The sequence below is a fragment of the Pelodiscus sinensis genome, chromosome 13 (assembly GCF_052426305.1).
Source record: "Pelodiscus sinensis isolate ZL-2025 chromosome 13, ASM5242630v1, whole genome shotgun sequence".
Classification (NCBI taxonomy): domain Eukaryota; kingdom Metazoa; phylum Chordata; order Testudines; family Trionychidae; genus Pelodiscus; species Pelodiscus sinensis.
In genome coordinates, this window is record NC_143064.1 from 4707785 (window position 1) to 4727690 (window position 19906).

Sequence of the window (19906 nt, forward strand, 5' to 3'; positions counted from 1 at the left end):
CTGCTTAGCCACAATCTAGAGAGATTACAATTCTGGGAGTCAGGAAATATTCTTCTTTATTAAAAACCCACGCACGTCGTCTAGATAATCTGGGTTGACTCCGTCGCTGTCGGCTTAAGAAGTCTGGGCGATTCTTAACAGAAGTCATGACGCGCCAGCGACTGCAAGCCCTACACAGTCCTCATTCACAGAACACACATCAAATGCAAGAAATGCAGGAGGCTCTTGGATGGGCAGTCAGGCACGGTGATGGGGGCATTAAGAAGGGCCCAAGAAACAGCAGCAGCGCCGGTCAGAGCCGGGGGCCCGTTAAATTGCTGCTGGAGTGCTGTGCCAAGTACTCCGTGCGGCTTTGAGGGCTTGGGGGCGGGGAAAACACGCTGGGCAGTGCTGAGGGCTGGCTGCTCTGGCTCCGCCCCTTTAGCCAGAGGCCCCACCCCTTCCTGGCTAAGGGGAACAGAGCCAAGTGGGCGGACCCCTCTGCTTCCTGTGCAACTTGGTTGGTAGATGGTGGGGTGGAGCAGGCTGCGGGGTCGTTCCATTTCCCACTACTCCTGCTGCCACCATGAATGGGACCCGACCCCCATGGCCACCCCACACCAGGCTCCCCAGTAACCCTGCAGTCACGTCGCTCAGGGGAGGGGGCTTCAGAGAAATGGTACAATGGGGGGGGCGGGAAAGGCCATAGCAGGAGCAGAGTGGGGTTACCCTGGGCCCGGGGGAGAGGCCAGCCCTGCGCCCTCGGAGCACTCTCCGCCCAACAGGGATCTGGATGAGACCGAACGTTTCCTCTGAAAATCCTCAAGACCAGAGGTTCTCAAACCAGAGATCCGGACGCCTCAGGGGTGCAAGGTTACAAACACGGGGGGTTGCGCGCTGACAGCCTCCGTCCTAAACCCCGCTCTGCCTCCGGCGTTTAGAACCATATGAACTATATTAACAAGTGCTTTTAATGTATAGCCGGGCGAGAAGGTGACACTCAGAGGCTTGCTACATGGAAAGGGGTCACCAGTACGAGTGGTCGACAACCAACGGCTCTGGGCGTCCAAGCTAGGGACGTAACACCCTGTTTAACTGGTTAACTGATTGAAGAAGACGTGAGTGGGGGGCAGAAGTGCCTCCCCGCACCACTGCAGACAAGGCTGTAGTGAGGGGTGGGAGGGGAGGGGGCAGGAAGCGAGGGACCCATTGGCCACGTTCAGCCATGGACAGAAGGGTTGATGGGCCAGGGAAGGGGCCCACCACGGACGGGGACTGTTCCAGCCGGACGGTTGGAGCAGCCTCTACCTGCGGTGGGCCCTGCGGGGCTGGAGCAGCCCCCTGCCCACGCTGGGTGAGAAGCTGCCCCAGCCCCACCAGTTAACCATTCCCATCCTTCATCCAAACACGCCCCACATGGGGAGCAAGCCACTCAGCCCAGCGCACGACACACGGTGGTCCAAGAGCTCACTAAAGAAGAGACCACATAGAAATGTTACCTTGGATACAGCATCTCCAGGCAGGTGGGCATGTCTAGAGCCAACATGCCCACGATGAAGTGTGACCGACGGCTGGCTAAGCCGCAGCTCTGCCACTACAGCCTGGCTGGAAAGGCCAATTACAGCCTTGTAGCCAGCTGAGCAAGCCCAGGCCTGGAGGGCAAATGGAAGCAGCATCTAACCCCAGAGGGCTAGATAAGGCAGCCAGAGGAGAAGGGAAAAGGGAGGAGCGAGGAGCCAGGTTGTAGCTGAGGGCATGTCTAAACTACAAAGATTTTTCGAAAGAGGATATGCAAATTGTGGGAATTAGCATATCGTCTTCTGATCGCATTTTCGAAAGAGGATCTTTCAAAAACGAAAGGAGTCTGCATACGGTTTTCTTGGAACCCTTTTCCGAAAAACCACGTAAACCTCCTGTGGAAGAAAACATTTCCTCACTCTGCATTTGTAAGCAACAAGTAGCCAGAGGCAGTTTTATTACAAGCTACAGCAAGGGAAAAACTGGTTCAGATGCAGGGGGGGGTGGAGAGGGAGCCGCCCCCCCCCCCCCTCGCCGAGGCAGATCTTCGAATACAAGCAATTATGAAGCAGTTTCTATACTGTCCATTAGATATAATAACAATAACAATTAGTCTCCTTCCCATTACAAACACCAATGGCTAACAGTTATTTTAGTTCCACCCAGATTCTCCTTATCTCAAGGTCCCTGCCAGAGTCAGCATTCTACCCTTATCTCCGTATGGAGGCGAGAGGCGAAGGCAGCGTCTAATTCCAGATCTCGCGTTGTCAGGCCACGGACTTAGCCTGACTCTTGCTCTCTTGTTAACAAGACCAAGATGGATGCACACAAATTCCCTTATTCCCTTTTCCTGCCTCCACACTCCTTTTTTAGGAAGAGCGGGATTTTTTCCCCCGAAAAAGGGGATTTTTTTCCGAAAAAAACGCGTCCAGACTACTTTCATTTTTGAAAGAGCCTGCAAAATTTGCATATCCTCTTTCGAAAAAATCTTTGTAGTTTAGACGTGCCCTGCGTGTGCTTCCCCAGGCAACAGGAGAGGCTGACAGAGTTTGCGGTCATCCGAAGCTCTGTAAATAGAAGGTGGTGAGAAGCTGACAATAAAAGGCACAGGGTGGCTGCACCAGAAGGGGTCTCGGCTAATTTGTGGACAAAGAAGGTGTCCCAAGGCGAGGACCTCGCCACAGAAGTGAATACCTGGAGGAGAAGGTGCAGAAATACAGTGGTCACAGGACTGCTGCCCACTTGGTGGGCAAAACCCACAAACCAGCTTTTCCCAAAATCACAAGATGGTCTTAAACAATGGCAAGACTTTTTTGAGTCCTAAACGTCGGGTTCCTTGTCACTGCCTTCACGTTCTGAGCCTTTCAGCTGCATGCAGGCCACGGTCCCACATTTCCCACGGCTCTTACTACATCTGAAAGGCAGAAGCGCAGCCGGGAACCCGGGGCGAGCAGGTGGGGAACACAGGGCAAGTGGGGACTCACGTGTGTGCCTATTGGGTAGTCGATTAGTTGCTTACATCCTTAAGGCACAGCCTTCCCAAAATTGCCTACATGCCCTGGCCTCCAGGGAGGGCTAGGGTTGCAGCATGGCAGCCCTGGTTCTCCAGGTGGACAGGAAGGACTGGGCTGGCGTGGGCGGGGCTTGACTCTAGGGGCGGGGCATCAGGGCTTGCTTGCCTTTCCCAGCTGGGCCTTCGGCCTCTGCCCAAGCCATCTGGCTGGCTAGAGGGACCATGCAAGAGAGTGGGTGCTACCCCTGCACGCGGTATCGGCAACAAACGGAAGTCCCTTTGGGCTGCTACCTAGAGTCATTTTAAAAACCCCCAAAGGTTTCTCACATTTAAAAAAAAAAACCTACGTTAGAAATCTGGGAGCGTCTATGGCTAGATCCCTGCATGTCTGCAGATATCAGCTTCATATCCACGGAGCGAGATACGGGTACCCACACAGGGCTCCTTCCCCCTCCCCCCCAGTGGCCAGGCTTCGGGCGGGGGGAGGAGGGCATGCCAGGGCAGGCCCCTGCACTGCCAGCAGGGAAAGGACAAACTGGCTCCTACATCTCCCTGCTAGGGACGTACCAGTGTAGCCAATTAACCAATAAGCAAAAGTTTATAGGTTAATGCTATAGACTGCATGCACTTCCCACCCCACTCCACCACATTTTTTAGCAGGCTGGCCAGCAGCCCGGCTCAGTCCTGGCTCGCGCTGGGCCAGGACCTACCCCCGCTGAGGCTCTGCATTTAAAGTGTATTAGGAGCCGGGCAGGCAGTCTGCCCTGCTCACTACTGGCTCACGCCAGATCCGGGAGTTCAGCCTCCCTGCCAACAGGGGCTGCTGCCACCCCACGCTCCTGCCTCATTATCAGAGGCAGCAGTGACAGGCAGCCGGTCCGCGAGGGGAGCTGGTTTTTAAACGGGCTCCCTTTGCGGACCAGCTCCCGCTTGGTACCGCGCGCAGCTGCCTCTGATACAGAGGCAGCAGCACGGAGTGGCAGGGGGCTCTTCAGGAATGGGGCCAGAGAGCACTGGCGGCCAGCCCCACCCCCAGGGGTTATAGAATAGTCGATGGTAAGAATTCATGAAGTTAATTGACTATTCAGTGAACCGATAGTGAACATCCCTGCTCCCTGCAGGAAGGGCCAAATGCCAGCTCTGCCCAATCCCCCTCCCCATCCAGTGACCTGCAGAGCCCCAGCCTAGGTCCCTGCTGCCTCTTACCCCAGTCCCTGCTGCCAGACTCTTCCCAGAACGACCCTCCTCACTCATCTGCCCTCCCTCTCCTCCTGACGGTTTGCTGTGTGAATGCAATTTAAAAACCAGATCACGGATTGCAGATCAGATTATGAGCCGAGCCTGGTGGCTGCGGATCCACATTTTCATATCCACGTAGGGTTCTAGCAATCACAATTCCAGTTTCCTTTTGTTCGCCCCTGTATAACTCAGACTCTTGGCCAACACCTAGGAGAAAAGTTGCCTTTGCATGAATCCTAAATCACTTGCATCTGCTTTCAACCAGAGAAAGGTTTCACTCCAGCCCTCAACCAAAAATAGGGCGGGTAACACCAGATGCAACCAATGCTTTAAAGAACGAGCAAGAAGCTTTTCACACATTGTAAACAAAGACAACCCCATCTTTTCCCTTGCCGTTCACCTTTATGGTAGTTTTAAAAAATGTCAAGTATCAGAGGGGTCGCCGTGTTAGTCTGAATCTGCAAAAGCGGCGAGGAGTCCTGTGGCACCTTATAGACTAACTGAAGTGTAGGAGCATAAGCTTTCGTGGGCAAAGCTTATGCTTCCCATGCATCTGACGAAGTGGGTCTTTGCCCACGAAAGCTTATGCTCCAATACTTCAGTTAGTCTATAAGGTGCCACAGGACTCCTCGCCGTTTTTTAAAAAATGTGTTTCTGTTTTGTTATTTAGAGGATGGGAGGGTATAAAGAAGGGTCTGGTTTCCAGTATTGTCCTCTAGGATTAGCCTGGAGTCTCCAGGAATTGAACACTAATCTTTAATTGAAAATTATGTCACGTGAGGAAACCTCCAGGAATACGTCCTACCGAAACTGGCAACCCTAGTCCAAGGGAACCTGAAACCCCGAAGGCAGAGATCAGCTTCAGAAGCCAGGAGAGAAGGGAAGCACTAAGCATCATAGGACCATCATGGCATTAGCCATCAGAATACGGAGGTCACAGTCTCTCTCTGTATTTTAGAAATATGCGTCTGTCTGTCTGTCCAAAGACTCCTCCTAAATGGCGAGACCTAGGACGACCATATGTGGTATGCAAATTCAGGGTTTGGTTGTGCCAGGGAAATGGGAAGTGCAGGGAATGGGACTGTTTTCCAGACCATGGAAAGGGAGGGGCTGTTCGGCAGGCTGCTATACTCACAGTGGCCACTGGGGACAGCGAACACAGGGGAGAGTGGTACTACAGAGTGACCACTGGGGACAGCTGCACCACCAAGAGAGTGGCCAGCTAGGGGCGGGGCTTGCCATTTTGCCTGCCATCTGATTGGATAAGTGGGGTCCCTATGCCCGGGAGACAGCCCGCACCAGCCCCCTGCCCCCCACTCAGGAGAGGAGGAGGCAGGGAGACCCTGGCGGCCCTTCCTCCTCCCCCACATCCTCAAGGTGCTTCCCCGACCCCTGCCCCCACTACATCACCAACCCCTACCCTGAAGGACCTGGGCAACACCGGGGAAGTCTTCTACTGTGACAACAAAAGCTGCGTGAAACACACTGGTCAAGGCCTGAGCCGGCACTGCTCCCTTGACTCCGATGAAGCTACAATGGCCTGTCACAGCCGAGGATCTGGGACACATCGTCTGCACATGCTTGGTAACAGACACTGCAGCACAATCCTGCCGGGTAGGTCATCTTCCCCCACGAATCCTCACATGCAAATTTACCACCGCGGATGCCAGCTACCTTCGATTTTAACACCGACTAATTCAGAAGTTTCTAAGAGAAACATGCGAACACGCACTATTGAAATCACCTCCATCATTTTAAAAATGCCTGTAAGACAAGACCTAATATTAACTGTGCCACTTCCATTAGGTGGCGATTGGGGTCCCCCCCCCCCCCCGCAACGCTTTTGTTTTTTGCTGTGTTTTCTTAAAACTGCAATAAAGAGCGAGCCCGAGGGTCTAAAACTCTAATAATCTAATAAACTTTGCTAAGTGAACATGGTAACAGATATGGCTGGATGAGATTTTTATGAATGTCAGACAATTTCCCCTGCTCTTTATCAGCAGTGAGGCTGCTAGACCTTCAGCAGGACGAAATTAAATTTAGGGCAAAATAATAACATCTGGGCGAGATATTGTTTGTCGGGCGAGCGGTCCCGTCAGATGTCAGGCTAAAAATATTAAAATGAAATCTGAAGGGTTTCTTCTTTTCTGCAAGTGGGCAGGATGTGTTCCCACACCAATATATTACACCGCTTGAGGCAGCCGCGCAATTATTTCCCCTCCCAGCATGCTGTTCCCAAGAGAGGCTCCGCTCAGACCATGGAATCTGTGACATTTTTGTCAAAGTAATTGAGGAGGACAAGGGACAGTTTTTCAGAATAACTTTTAAAAAATACCATCTTTACACATTAGTTCTCTATGTTGCCAACTCTTGCAAATTTCAGAGTGGGGGTGTTTCTTGAAGCCCCCAGCACTAGAGTCAAGGAACCAGAGTCATGGCACACACACACAAGTCCATTTTGCATTAGGGATGTTACAACTGGGGATGTTAAAAAGCAGGATAATTGGGTAACTAGGCAGTAGCTGAAAATTTCTGATATGCAGGCAGCAGCATGAGGCAGCAGAGCGGGGGCAGGCGCCTGCATGTAACCATTCACGGTAACCGAAAAGCCCAGGCTTACTGGTTAAGTGTGTAAACGGTTCTCCTATTATATCCCTAGTTAAAATGGTTAACTGGTTAAACACTGGCTAGGCGGTCACCAAATGACATGAATAGGTAGCAGGTTTAAAAACAAACCAAAGGAAGTTTTTCTTCACACAATGCACAGTCAACCTGTGGAACTCCTTGCAGGAGGAGGTTGTGAAGGCTAGGACTTTAACAGCGTTCAAAACAGACTAGATAAATTCAAGGCGGTTAGGTCCAACAATGCTTATTCACCAGGATGGGTAGGAATGGTGTCCCTAGCCTCTGTCTGTCAGGGACTGGAAAAGGATGACAAGGGAGAGATCACTTGATGGTTACCTGCTCTGTTCACTCCCTCTGGGGACCTGGCACTGGCCGCTGTGGGCAGACAGGACTCGGGGCTGGATGGACCTTTGGTCTGACCCACTGTGGCCGGTCTGATGTTCTTACAGCACTTAGCTGATTAACCATTTTATCTTAGCGCCTGCTCCCCAGCCTGTCACCCAGTCCTGCCACGGCTGTGGGATCCTACCACCTGGCCCACCTGGCCCTCCACAACCGGGGCTGCTTCTTGTCACGCAACTGGACAGCAAACACACAGTACACGCCTTACTGGTTAACCGCTCAACACCCTTATTTTGGGCAAAGTAGGTACAAAGGGCCAGATTTTAAATAGGTATTTAGATCATAAAACACTAGAACTGGAAGGGATCTTGAGAGGTCATCGAGTCCCGTCCCCTGCCCTCATGGCAGGACCCAGCATCATCTAGACTGTTCTTGACAGGTGTCTGTCCAACCTGCTCTTAAATATCTCCAGTGATGGAGATTCCACAACCTCTCTAGGCAACTTATTCCAGTGTTTAACCACCCTGACAATTAGGAAGTTTTTCCCTAATGTCCAACCTAAACCTCCCTTGCTGCAGTTTAAGCCCATTGCTTCTTGTCCTATCCTCAGAGGCCAAGGAGAACAATTTTTCTCCCTCCTCGTTGTGACACCCTTTTAGATTCTTGAAAACCACTCTCATGTCCCCCCTCAATCTTCTCTTTTCTAAACTAAACAAGCCCAATTCTTTCAGTCTTCCCTCACAGCTCATGTTCTCTAGACCTTTCATCATTCTTGTTGCTCTTCTCTGGACCTTCTCCAATTTCTCCACATCTTTCTTGAAATGTGGTGCCCAGATGCCCAACAATGCAGAAAGGCACTTGATGGATTTTACAGAACTCCTAGACATGAACCTGCATCTTCAGGTGCCCAACCACCACCACCAAAAATATATATAATAATAATAATAATAATAGATCAGGCCCAAAGCCCTTTGGTAGTAGAGTAACAACCACCAAGAGCAGGACAAGCCACCATCTCGCTTCTTTCACACCCGTCCCATTCACCAGCTCCCATGGCAGCTTCTCCAGAGTCTGCGAGATGCATAGCACGGCTGTACCTGGGAACCGGAAGGGAACCCTCTCTCACCAAGTCCATATGTGGGCCTCAGCCCCACATTTTGCAGCTCACAGAGCCTTTGATGCTCCACTAGCGAAAATATTTTTAAGAGACCAGAGACCATGTTTACTTAAAAAAAAAAAAAAAAGTGTGAATCAGCTTTTAAATCCAAAGTAAAGAACTAGGGTGCAAAATCCTGTTTAACTGGTTAACCAATCAAGGGGGAGGTTGGGAAGATGGGAAATAGGGAGCTGCTCCAGCCCCCACCAGTTAATTGGAACCAGTTAACCTTTCATAACCCCCTACAAAACCCAATTTTGAATGTCTGTAATCAGTTTTCTCTGAGTCCAAAATAATTGATACTGAGCTAATTAAACTGAGCTGCTCTTGGGTTCCCGCTAGAAATGCAGCCTTTTTATAACAGGATCACCAGAGCGCTGCTCTTGCTGCGATTAGTTTCATTAGTCAAGCAAGCTGGGAATGTTCCAGCAGAATGTTTTCTCCTCCGGAACCGACAAGTCACTGAAATTCAAACTTTTCATGCACCCATGTCCAGGTCAGCTGACAGGAGGGGGGCGCAGATTCTGGGTGTAGTTTCTGGCCCAAATGACAGAGATACACTCCCAGAATAGCCCTTATCTAGAACCCAGGTGTCCCACACACAAGAGCCTACTCTGCCTGATCCAGAGGTAGAATTTCCTCATGGCCGGCCTGTTGGCATTTCTGGGTGTGGAGGGAAGTCAGTCCGCCAGTCTCTCTCTATGATCATTTTTGAAAGGTCTCGGTTTCATCCCAGACCCAGACCGAAAAGCAAATTCCAAACGCTCAGAACTGTTCACAGGAGAGAGTTCTCCTTTTCCAGCCAATTCTATTCATTAACTATGCACCATGTCTGACTAAGCATCACATGACAGCAGTACCCGTCCTACCATTCTCCCACGAGGCTTACCTGAGGAGTTTAGCACTCAAAGAATCATCAAATCCTAAGACTGGCAGAGACCTCGCGAGGTCATCAAGTCCAGTCCCCTGCCCTCAGGGCAAGGCCTAAGCACCATCTAGATCATCCCTGACAGGTGTCTGTCTAACGTGCTCTTAAATATCTCCAGTGATGGAGATTCCACAGCCTCCCTAGGCAACTTATTCCAGTGTTTCACCACCCTGACAGGTAGGAAGTTTTTCCTAATGTCCAACCTAAACCTCCCTTGCTACAATTGAAGCCCATTGCTTCTTGTCCTATCCTCAGAGGCCAAGGAGAACAATTTTTCCCCCCTCTTTCTTGTTAACATCCTTTTAAGCACTTGAAAGCTGCTCTCATGTCCCCTCTCAGTCGTCTCTTTTCTAAACTAAACAAACCCAGTTCTTTCAGTCTTGCCTCACAGCTCATGTTTTCTAGACCTTTCATTATGTTTGTGGCTCTTCTCTGGACCTTCTCCAAATCTTTCTTGAAATGTGGTGCCCAGAACTGGACACAATACACCAACTGAGGCCTGATCATCCTAACGTACATTCTAATGGAAAGGCACCAAAAACCCTTCTATCCATTTATTTTTTCAGAGAGATAAGGTGTGTGGTGCTCAAGCTAGCCATCTGTGTACTGGATGGGAGCAAGGCTTGTGTTAGGATCAGATCGGAAATTCATTGCAGACCCCCACTGGCTTCAGTAGGCTTTGGATCTGGCCTTTAGCAAGAGACAGTCAAAAACAAATGAGATTATTCTGCCAATGATACTGGCAAACTGGGAAAATGCTTGATTTGCTACAAATTTAAAAAAGGCATGAGCAAAAAGGCATTCATTTAGAATGACTGAATCCCAAAACTAGATCAACATTTAACGGTCAACATTCAATCACTTCATCTCACGTTAGCCACGAAAGAAAAGATTTGGCTTGAGGACAGCCCACAAGAAGCAATTGCAAGCATAAATGACTATACCAATCGACACACTCTGCAATGAAATCTGTTCACCAAAGGTCAGTGTTGCTGGGAAAAAAAATCATCAAATTAAAGATGGGGAGGGGAAAAAAATGGGTAGCTGTGAACGTAAGAACACACTACTCAAACACCGCCATGTTGGGCAGACAGAGCATTTAACTACCGGCTTTACATCAATGAGACTTTATTCTGGACTGCTGTCTGCAGTGAGTATCAGCAAAAATACTACACACATACATACATACCTGTGTGTGCGTCCACACTCTTAGGCCATGTCTTCAGTCCGCAGAAGATCAATGCTGCCACGATTGATCTTCCGGAGTTCTATTTAGCGAGTCTAATAAAGACTCACTAAATCAAACTCAGAGGGTGCCCCTGCTGGCTGTGCAGAAGTAAGGGAAGCTGGCGGGAGCGCTTGCTCTGTCAGTCTCCCACCGTGGGGATGGTGGGTAAACGCAAAACAAGGTACATCAATTCCAGCTATGTAATTAACGTAACTGGAACTGTGTATCTTGCTTCGACATCCCCTCCTAATGTAGACTTCGCCATATTTTAATGATGGGTGTCACAGCCCCTCGGTGCTTTATGAAAATTGGTTTATGAATATGCATAACTCCAATATGCTTTATGCAAAACAGGTCATGTAACATATCATTTTTAAAGTTACCATCTGCTGAATGTGTATATCCTATTTTTGTGCATGTATCATTCTTGTATGTGAAGTTAGAAACATGAAGTGTGAATCGGTTTTTAATTCTAAATGGGGGAATGAAAGCCATTAGTGATACTTTAGGAACTTAATGGCTCCGTACTCAAACCAACGACCCTTTATATCACCTATCAGCCCAAACTGTGGTTGATCCTAGAAAAACATTTGAGCATGCCACCTATTACTGGAATCCATCCTGAAACTGGTGCTTTTCCATGGGGTGGGGAGTGCTAATTATTCTTGCCCTGGGGGAAAGTCTGTTTAAGGAATGGAAAGCATTCAGTCTTTTATCTTCAGCTGGCTTTCGAAATTGCCTCCCAACTCAAAGAGGATGCACACAAAGAGACCTGGAAACAAAAGACTATAGGGAAAGGATGAAGGCAAAGCTGCTGAGCCCAGGTCAGTAAAAGATCGACACTGACCTGAAATAACTGGTTAGGGTAAGAATTTGTATGTAACAAGTTCAGTGTAGAATTAACTGGCGTCTTTTGTTTATTTTGGCTTAGTAACCTGCCTTGATCTGTGTGTTTTCATGTGCAATCACTTAACTCTTACTTCTAATACTTAATAAAACACTTCTGTTTATTAATAAGCCCAGTGTAAATATAGGCAATCCAGACAAAAATGAGGAGTACGGGATCTTTCTAAAAAGATTTTTTTTCCCCTGAAAGAACCACGTCTAGATGGCGCTTTCACTTTCGAAAAACTAATTTACATCCTTCTTTCAACAGAGAGATGTAGTTTAGACATACCCTGAGAGTCAGGAATCACAGCCTGGCTGCTGAATTGCTTTGTGACCTCAGGCAAATCGTTTCAGCTCTGTCTTCCTCAGTTTACCCCTCTGTTGGGTCCCGATAATACTTATTTGCATAAGCTCAGAGAAGCATTGGTGAGTGTCAGGAGTTACAGCTGATAAAGGACAATGGTACCGTGAAAGGAAAGTTATGATGAACGTGTCAAACAGGGCCATTCTGACTGGTGCACGACCAGCATCATCCAAGGCAGCTCTGGAAACAAACCGAGTGAGGGGACTTGAGGTACGTTGGGAGCTGAGCGCATCAGAATCACCACCCCAAGAGCCACAGGCACTACGAGAACCAAGAACGCAGCTGGCACAGACTCCTCCTGTCCTCTTGGTCCAGGGTGGCTTCTACAGGCACCACAGAAGAGCCCTTACGCTTTCCCAACGAGAGGCTACTTGCAACTTTACCCAGGTTGGGAAGGGAAAACCAAATCTAGTACGGAGCAGCCCATTTGGATTGGAAAGTGGATAGGTGGTGCCTTAAACAAACCAGCTCCCGATGCCATCCCCACACCCAACATGGAGTACCAAAGAAAACTTCTATCACGTTTCCGTATTCCTGCATGGCACTGAGAACGACCCTACAGAGATACCTCCTTGGGCCACGTATACCTAGGTTTAACCAGCTCTTGTTTCGCAGCTGGTCCACAATGCTCTCCGTCCCATCTCCCATCCAAATCTGCTCCAACAGTGCTCAGTTCTTCCTTCGACACCAGCATGCCCCACGCCCAATGTATTGCCCCTTTAACTCCTACCCTGCCGGAAGATCAGCAATGCACCACGTTGCCCTTCCGACGGAAGAGGCAGGAACCAGAGGGCATGAAGCAGCTTGACAAAGGGGATCTAAATTAAGACAGGCTGGGTAGGAAGCCCCAGCGTAACTTTCTTGGGCTCAAGATGCGTCTTATCTGCAAGGGGCATTGCTACTTCCTCCACTGAGCCAACAGCGGCCGAGCACAGAAGCCTGCCGCTCTTTCAGACTCTGGCTGCTGGGCTTTGTCATTCCTTGCTGGCCAAGATGAATTATTCCACACGTGGCCACTGTCACATCTGGGGCCTGCGCTGCTTGATCACTAGGGACCTCACGCCGGGAAAGTGCAGAAGGAAACTAACTGCTTCCCCAGGAGAGTGGCACATGGAATGAATTAGCCAGACACTGAAAACCTACCATGCCGTGACCACGTGGCTACTGCAGCTCGACAATGAGACTCAGCCTGGACTGAGCCACATGAGCATTCATTTAACGCATCAGTCACCATCACAGAGACACAGACGCCTTCACACAGCAGCAGACTCCCAGATCACTACCTGGCTGTGCTCCCAAGACCCGAAAGAAGGAGCAAGGCTCTCTCCAAGAAAGGCTATCAGAGGTGTCCCTTCTAGATCACCGAACCATGGGCACAGATTCAATGGCTGAAGACGACCTCCTTCCCTCAGCCTATCACCACAGTACTATTGGGGCCATGTCTCCACTTACCGGAGGATCAACATTCCGGCAATCGATCTTCCAGCATTTGATTTAGCAGGTCTAGTAAAGACCTGCTAAATCAAATGCTGATGGTGCCCCGCTGACCATGGTATATTCATGACAGGGAAGTTGACAGGAGAGATTCTCCCACTGACTTCCTGCTGTGGAGCTATGACAGACCTGCAGACGGCCAGGACTGGGCACCACTGAGGGCATCAGCTCAGGGCTAATTGCTCAAAACCAGGGCTTCTTACAGCCCTCGACTGGAGACCCTTCCCAAATGGGCCACAAGCCAGTCACACCAAATGCTTCCATTGCTAACCTGGCCAGCAGGAAGCCTCACAAGCAAAACCCTCAGACAACCCAGCTTTCCCGGTGGCACAGTCAGCCCCGGGCCTTACACACAGGTGAGAGGTTATAAAACCCGATCTCACCAACTCTGAACAGATCCTCCCAGTCCCAAAGAACCAGCCACAATCCCAGGACAATTTACACGTTAGCTCTTACCCACAGGAGCACGCTGGGCCAATCCTTTAGCATCTAAAAATCTAAGGCTACGTCTACACTGCAGGCTTCTTGCGCAAGAAGCCTTTTGCGGAAGCGTTTTTGCGCAAAAACTTCTTGCGCAAGAGCACATCCACACCTCAAAGCACATCGCAAAAGCCATGTGCTTTTGCCCAAGAGAGCCTCCACACGGCCATAGACGCTCTTGCACAAGATAGCTCTGATGGTCATTCACAGAATGGCCATCAGAGCACCTGTGCTTTTTCCCCCTAGGGGTTCCTTGCACAAGAAACCCCTACAGAGCATCCACACTTGCCTTTTTGCACAATAGCTGTAGCATAAAAAGGAGTTATGCCTCATAAAAGGAGGTTTACCTACGCCGGAAAAAGCCCTCTCTTCTGCTGTTTTACTGTTGATTTACTTGTGCAAAAGTGCATTTGAGGTGGGGACGCGCCACGGGTTTTTGCAAAACCTTGCAGTGTAGACATAGTCTAAAGGCTTATTAATAAAAGAAAGAAAAGTTTGAGAGTAAGATTGTGAAGGAGAATACATGACATACATCAATCACCAAGTTTTTGATGCAGGTTCTTAGTAGAGATGTTACAAACTGCTAGCTTAAAAGTCTCGGGGTACATCCTGTGTCAGGACGGGTCAGCAATCCTTCCCGGCTCTTTGTCCCTAGCAAGGATGCATCTGGAATCAGGAGCAAGATTAAAGACAAGACGGAGATGCCCTCAAGGGATTTTTATATTCCTGGTGTCTTCCAAATTGGAGCTGGTCACATGATCAAGTGACCTATCTGTGTTTCACATGCCAGCAGCCACGAGGCACTGGCTAGTCTGCAGGCTCCCAAACGCATTCCCTCAGGTGTGTATTGGCCACTCAGAGCCACTGTCCTTCAGCAGTGCTAGTTAGCACAGGCATCCACGGACCAGTCCTTCCTCACAATAGGCAAAGCCCATTGCTCTCCCCCAGCCCGAAAACATTCACAGTACAAGCACAGGGCCCATATTCATAACTGCACATAGAAACATCCTACAAGTTCATGAGTAGCACGCACAGAATCAGTAGAGCATAAGCACCTCACATGGCTCACTTGACACAGAATTTGGGCGCGCACACCCCCGTGGGTGCAACAGTGATCCGGCTGCTCCCTTTAAAATCCAATGATTGACAGGAGCCATCCCAGAAAAATCGATGCAAGGTTTGTAGACTCGCCCTAGGCAACTCCTAGTTGGAGTTACATCTCTCGCATCAATTCTCTGCCGGTGTAGACCTGGCCTGAGATGAACTAGATGAGTGAGGTGCCCTAACTAGTCTATGGCTTATCTTCCATAGGCACTACGAAGGAGTAAGGAAGGATGGGCGAGGGCCTCTTCTCTCAGCTACACCCATCCCCCGGGCAGAATGCTGCAGGGAGCATGCCCCAAGCTGCAGGCTTGCCGGGCAAGGTGGGTGCTGGCCCAGCCCAGGGATCAGCCACTGCCCTTTGGCGCCCTGAAGGAAGGAGGCAAGACACGGCTCTTTCCTGTTAGCAGAGCTCAGGAAGGAGACGCCCCATCCCATTCTTACTCACTCGTCCCAAAGCCTTGCAGCCAGGGGCGGCGGATCCCTCCCGGGAAAGCGGCGCCCAACGCTTACCTTGGAAGAGCGCAGCGTTTTGGATGATGAGGAATTTCAGCTCCATGCTGGCCGATTGGAGGAGCTGCTCCATGGTGGCGCGGGCCGTGGCCTGGTACTTCTCCTCCATTCTCCGGGAGCAGCAAGTGGAGCCCTTGGGGACGCACACTTGCAGATCTGCCCCTGCGCGGGGAGAGGAGAGCGTTAGACACACACAGGCGAGGGAAGCCGCTCCGCGACGTGCAACAAATGCTTCAGGCAGACCCATTCCGACTCTTGCGTCACCTGCCATGCTCCCGATTTGGGGCATCCCCTGCCGGGCTGAGGCATTCTGGGTAACGTGGATAGAGCTGGGCAGAAGCCATACCAACTCCTGCCCTCGTCCCCAACCTGCTGTGCCCTAGAAACCGAACTAGAGCGTTGAGGGACAAAGCCACATTCATGCATCACTCTGCTCACACCTCGATGGCTGTGGGCAGGTTGGGAGCAAACCACAAGTGGGAGCTAGAGGCAGGAAAGAACCAGACCGGGGTGAGGTTGCCGAGAAAATATCGGTTTGACAGGAAAGAGAAGCAAAGATTTGCTACGGGGGAGTGTGTGAGATTAGGGTCACTGAATATACAACGCACAGTATTAGCCTGTGTGCATATGCCCTCCAGTCTTCCAAACCCACAGCCTCAGCAGGAACAGGGCAAGAAGCAATGGGCATAAATTGCAGCAGGGGAGGTTTAGGTTGGACATTAGGAAAAACTTCCTGCCTGTCAGGGTGGTGAAACACTGGAATAAATTGCCCAGGGAGGTTGTGGAATCCCCATCTCTGGAGATATTGAAGAGCAGGTTGGAAAGACACCTGTCACGGATGATCTAGACCAGGCATGTCCAAAGTCCGGCCCGCGGGCCAATTGCGGCCGTGTTCCGGTTTAATACAGCCCCACAGGTAATTTGGCAATATCTATCTTTTATGGCCCCCAACGAATCCATATGTATTGAGATGAATACACTGTAAAATCTCAGTTAATGTCAGTTGGTCTAAATCAGTTATAAATATATTTGGACACAACATGTATACTTGGTGTTATGTTCCTGTTCATATTTTTTTAAACTTAAAAGTTGACAGACAACCTTTATTACCAATAATATGTAATGTACTTTACAATGTTCCTGACATATATTTCAGCTTCCTGGATTTTTTTTTCATCTGGCCTTCAGATATGAAAGGCAGAGTGATTTAACACCTGTTTAGATTTGTGATCCATGTGACGAAATGAAAAGTATGCCGTTTGCAATAAACTTTGCATAAAATAGTTAATTTGCATTTAATTTTAATGGTTCAAAGAATGTCAGGCAAAATGGTCGGCCCTCACGCATGTTCACTTCATCAAATCTGGCCCTCTTTGAAAAAAGTTTGAACACCCCTGATCTAGACGGTGCTTGGTCCTGCCGTGAGGGCAGGGGACTGGACTTGATGATCTCTAGAGGTCCCTTCCAGTTCTAGTGTTCTACGAATGGGCTTCAGCCAAACCAAATATTCACATTAGCTACGAGAAGGCTATTCCAAGGCAGAGTTTCTCCTGCTGTGTTGGCATTGCCGCCAGCCACCACTGCTGTCTTAACTCATGCTAGAGGTAGGGTGATCGTATTTCCCTATGCCCAATACGGAACACCGGGGAGGGGGGGGCTGCAGGCACTCAGTCCCACAGTAAGGGGGTGGGGGAACGGGATGGGGCGGAGGCTGAGCTCCATGGTGAGGGCCGCCTGGGAATGGGGCTTCAGCCTGGTGGCGAGGGTGGCAGCCAGCGGTGGAGATGCTCGAGAAAGGGGTTTCAGCCCGGGGAGGGGGGCACCATTGGTCATGGCTTCAGCTGGCTGGCTTCCCCCCTTCTTTAGGGTGTACCAGGCGGAAAGATGCTCCCACCTGCTTTCTTTCTATGTTTCTCCCTCGGCTCCCTGCCTGACTTGAGACACCACGAGCTGGTGCCTGTTTTAGCGCCTGCCACAGACAGGAGGCTCTGCAGCTGCGCTGACCAGGAAACTCAAGGACCAGCAGGGGGCGTGCAAATACGGGATTTTTCTTTTTTTAAAGGAGCAACGAGTCGGGCCACCTGGAAGGCGGCTTAAATACAGGGCAGTCCCAGTAAAAACAGGATGGATGGTCATCCTAGCTAGAGGCATTCGGCCAGATCCTGACACCAAATGGAGCACCATCCGAGTCCGGGGCTCTAGCCACACACCTGCAGGACTAGGGCCCGGTCGGAAAAAGTCTGGGCGATGCGACGCATACAAAACGGTCTATACACAGCAGGGATCAGGCACCGGGCAGCCTGACACTACCACGGCCAGAGCAGAGAAGCATTTAACATACGCCCAAGGGCTCCCAAAATAACAGGTCACTAGCAACCTCACTTTCTGAGCGCATGCTTTCTAGAAGTAAGGCACCTCACGGTATCCCCAACTGTATTCAGAACTCTAGTCCTTGGTGCCCCCCAAATCATTGAGGTTTGGGGGCAGAAGAAGGGAGTTCAAGTCTGTCAAGGCTGTTCCCCCACTCTGGCACGATGAATGCAGAAGCAGGAGCCCGCAAAAGCAACCCCAAAACCTGATCTTTACAGGCTTTGGTACAAAAACTCCCCCCAAAATCCTAATACCTGGATTTGGGGGAATCCACTGCCACCATCAAGTGCTTTTGAACCCCCAAACAGGGGTGGACTTTTGAAACCAACCCCTGGGTTACCACAAGCTCTCTTCCAAAAAGAGCTTGAAAAAGAGAAAAGAGAAAAACAAACTACAGTGTGTTGTGGCTGCCTCTGTCAGGCAGGTAGATATATACACACAGACCTTCCAGGACACAAAAATGAACCAATTACCAAACCAAGATCACAGTTTCAAACATGATTAAGGTGACAGGATGGTAAGAGTCACAAATTAATAAACTCACGGAGGATTCCCATGGGCTCAGGACTTAGATACAGAAGGGAGAGGAAAAAAACACTTCTACCAGCACAGACCTCAGGTCCAAATTCCCCAACCAGAAAACAATAAAACCTAATGGATTTATCTAGACTTTGCCCTACTTACAGATGGTGAAGAGTCTTTTCTTGGAGAGAGATGTCCTCTGTCTCCCTCAGTATCTAGAGAGCAAAACTGGCTCAGAGACAAAGGAGGGAAAAGTTAAAAATTCCTTTGTCTCAGTTTGAAATCCCTATCTGCCTTACCATTGGCTGATCAGATACCTGGCTAGGTACAGGGGATATAGTTAACCCCTTAGACCCCAGGCTGCTGGCCAAACCTCATGGTTATGACAAAGTCTCATGATTTTTAAGTCTTGGGATTTTATGACCGGATTGGCTGGTAAAACCAAGTCACTTTTGTAGGTCCTGCACGCATTTATTGGCATAGAAAATGGGTGTGCATGCACACACACACACACACACACACACACACACACTCACAAAAAGCTCCTTTCAGAATCAAGTCTTCATCCTATAAATAATCAAATCCACTGCTGTGGTTTATAATGGTGGTTTATAATGGCTGTCCTTTAAGTTCTGCTTAAAAAGCAGCGTGAGGCGCAGAGACCCAAATCCAACCACTGCTGACGTCAATGAGAACCCGTGACTTCTTCCCCCAGAAATGTCTCATTTATTAATTACTTGTACTGCAGTATTGTCCAGAGGCTGTCAAGCAAGGACTGAATTCCCAATGCTCTACACCCTTGATAAAATGCAGTACCAAGATCCTGCAAGATTCTGGCCCCAAGATCCAGCAATCTTTATCAAGGCATGCGCAGCAGCTCCACCAATTTCACAAGTGTGGTTAGGCTATAGCAGTGGTTCCCGAACTTTTCGGCATCACGCCCCCTTTATGATTTTTGAGAAAACCTCATGCCCCTCCCCCGCCAATAGCAGTAAAACTTGTTGAGGGGAAAAAAAAACCTACTGACCAGGGCCAAAAAACAAAAATAGCAGCACAACTGGGGGAGGGGGGGTAGGGAGGACTGATGGGGGGGGGACTGGGTTGCCTCGCACCCCCCCCCCGGAATGTCTTCACACACACACACACACACACACACACACACACACACACACACAGAGTTTGAGAACCTATGGTCTACAGCATGGGGTTCTTTAAACGGAAATGAAGCACGTTCGGACTGATTTTGCCATTTCTTCACTAAATCACCACACCGATCTGAGTATTAACCACTCTTATATTAGTTGAGTTCTTTCTTCAATAGCTTCACTCTATTCATTTTTCAGCTCATCATGGAAAATTGTCAAAACTCGCTTTCGAAAAAAAATTAACAATCAAGAACATGATAAATATTCATGTAAATGTTGATCTGACACTTTCCTAAAAGGAGATTTTAAAAAAGGAGAAAGATTCCAATTGCAAGGGCTCAGAAACAATGAAAATAGAAACATTTCCCCTCTATAAAAAGGGGATTTGACACATTTAATTGCCAACACATGTTTTAGGAACGGGGAGGATTTTTACTAACACAGACACTGCATATTACATTAAAACAGGCTTATTAAAGTAGTAATGTCACAGAAGCGTAT

The 19906-nt window shown here is 49.4% G+C and overlaps 1 protein-coding gene across 2 annotated transcripts in view; it reads right to left on the minus strand.

Moving 5' to 3' along the window:
* Nucleotides 1-19906, minus strand: part of GPC3 (glypican 3) — a 309949-nt gene that overhangs the window by 271847 nt on the left and 18196 nt on the right. For both annotated transcript variants that reach the window (XM_075941138.2, XM_075941137.2), the window contains exon 2: nt 15369-15530. In XM_075941138.2, coding sequence (XP_075797253.2) covers nt 15369-15530 — 162 coding nt within the window. The remainder of the gene's footprint in view (nt 1-15368; nt 15531-19906) is intronic.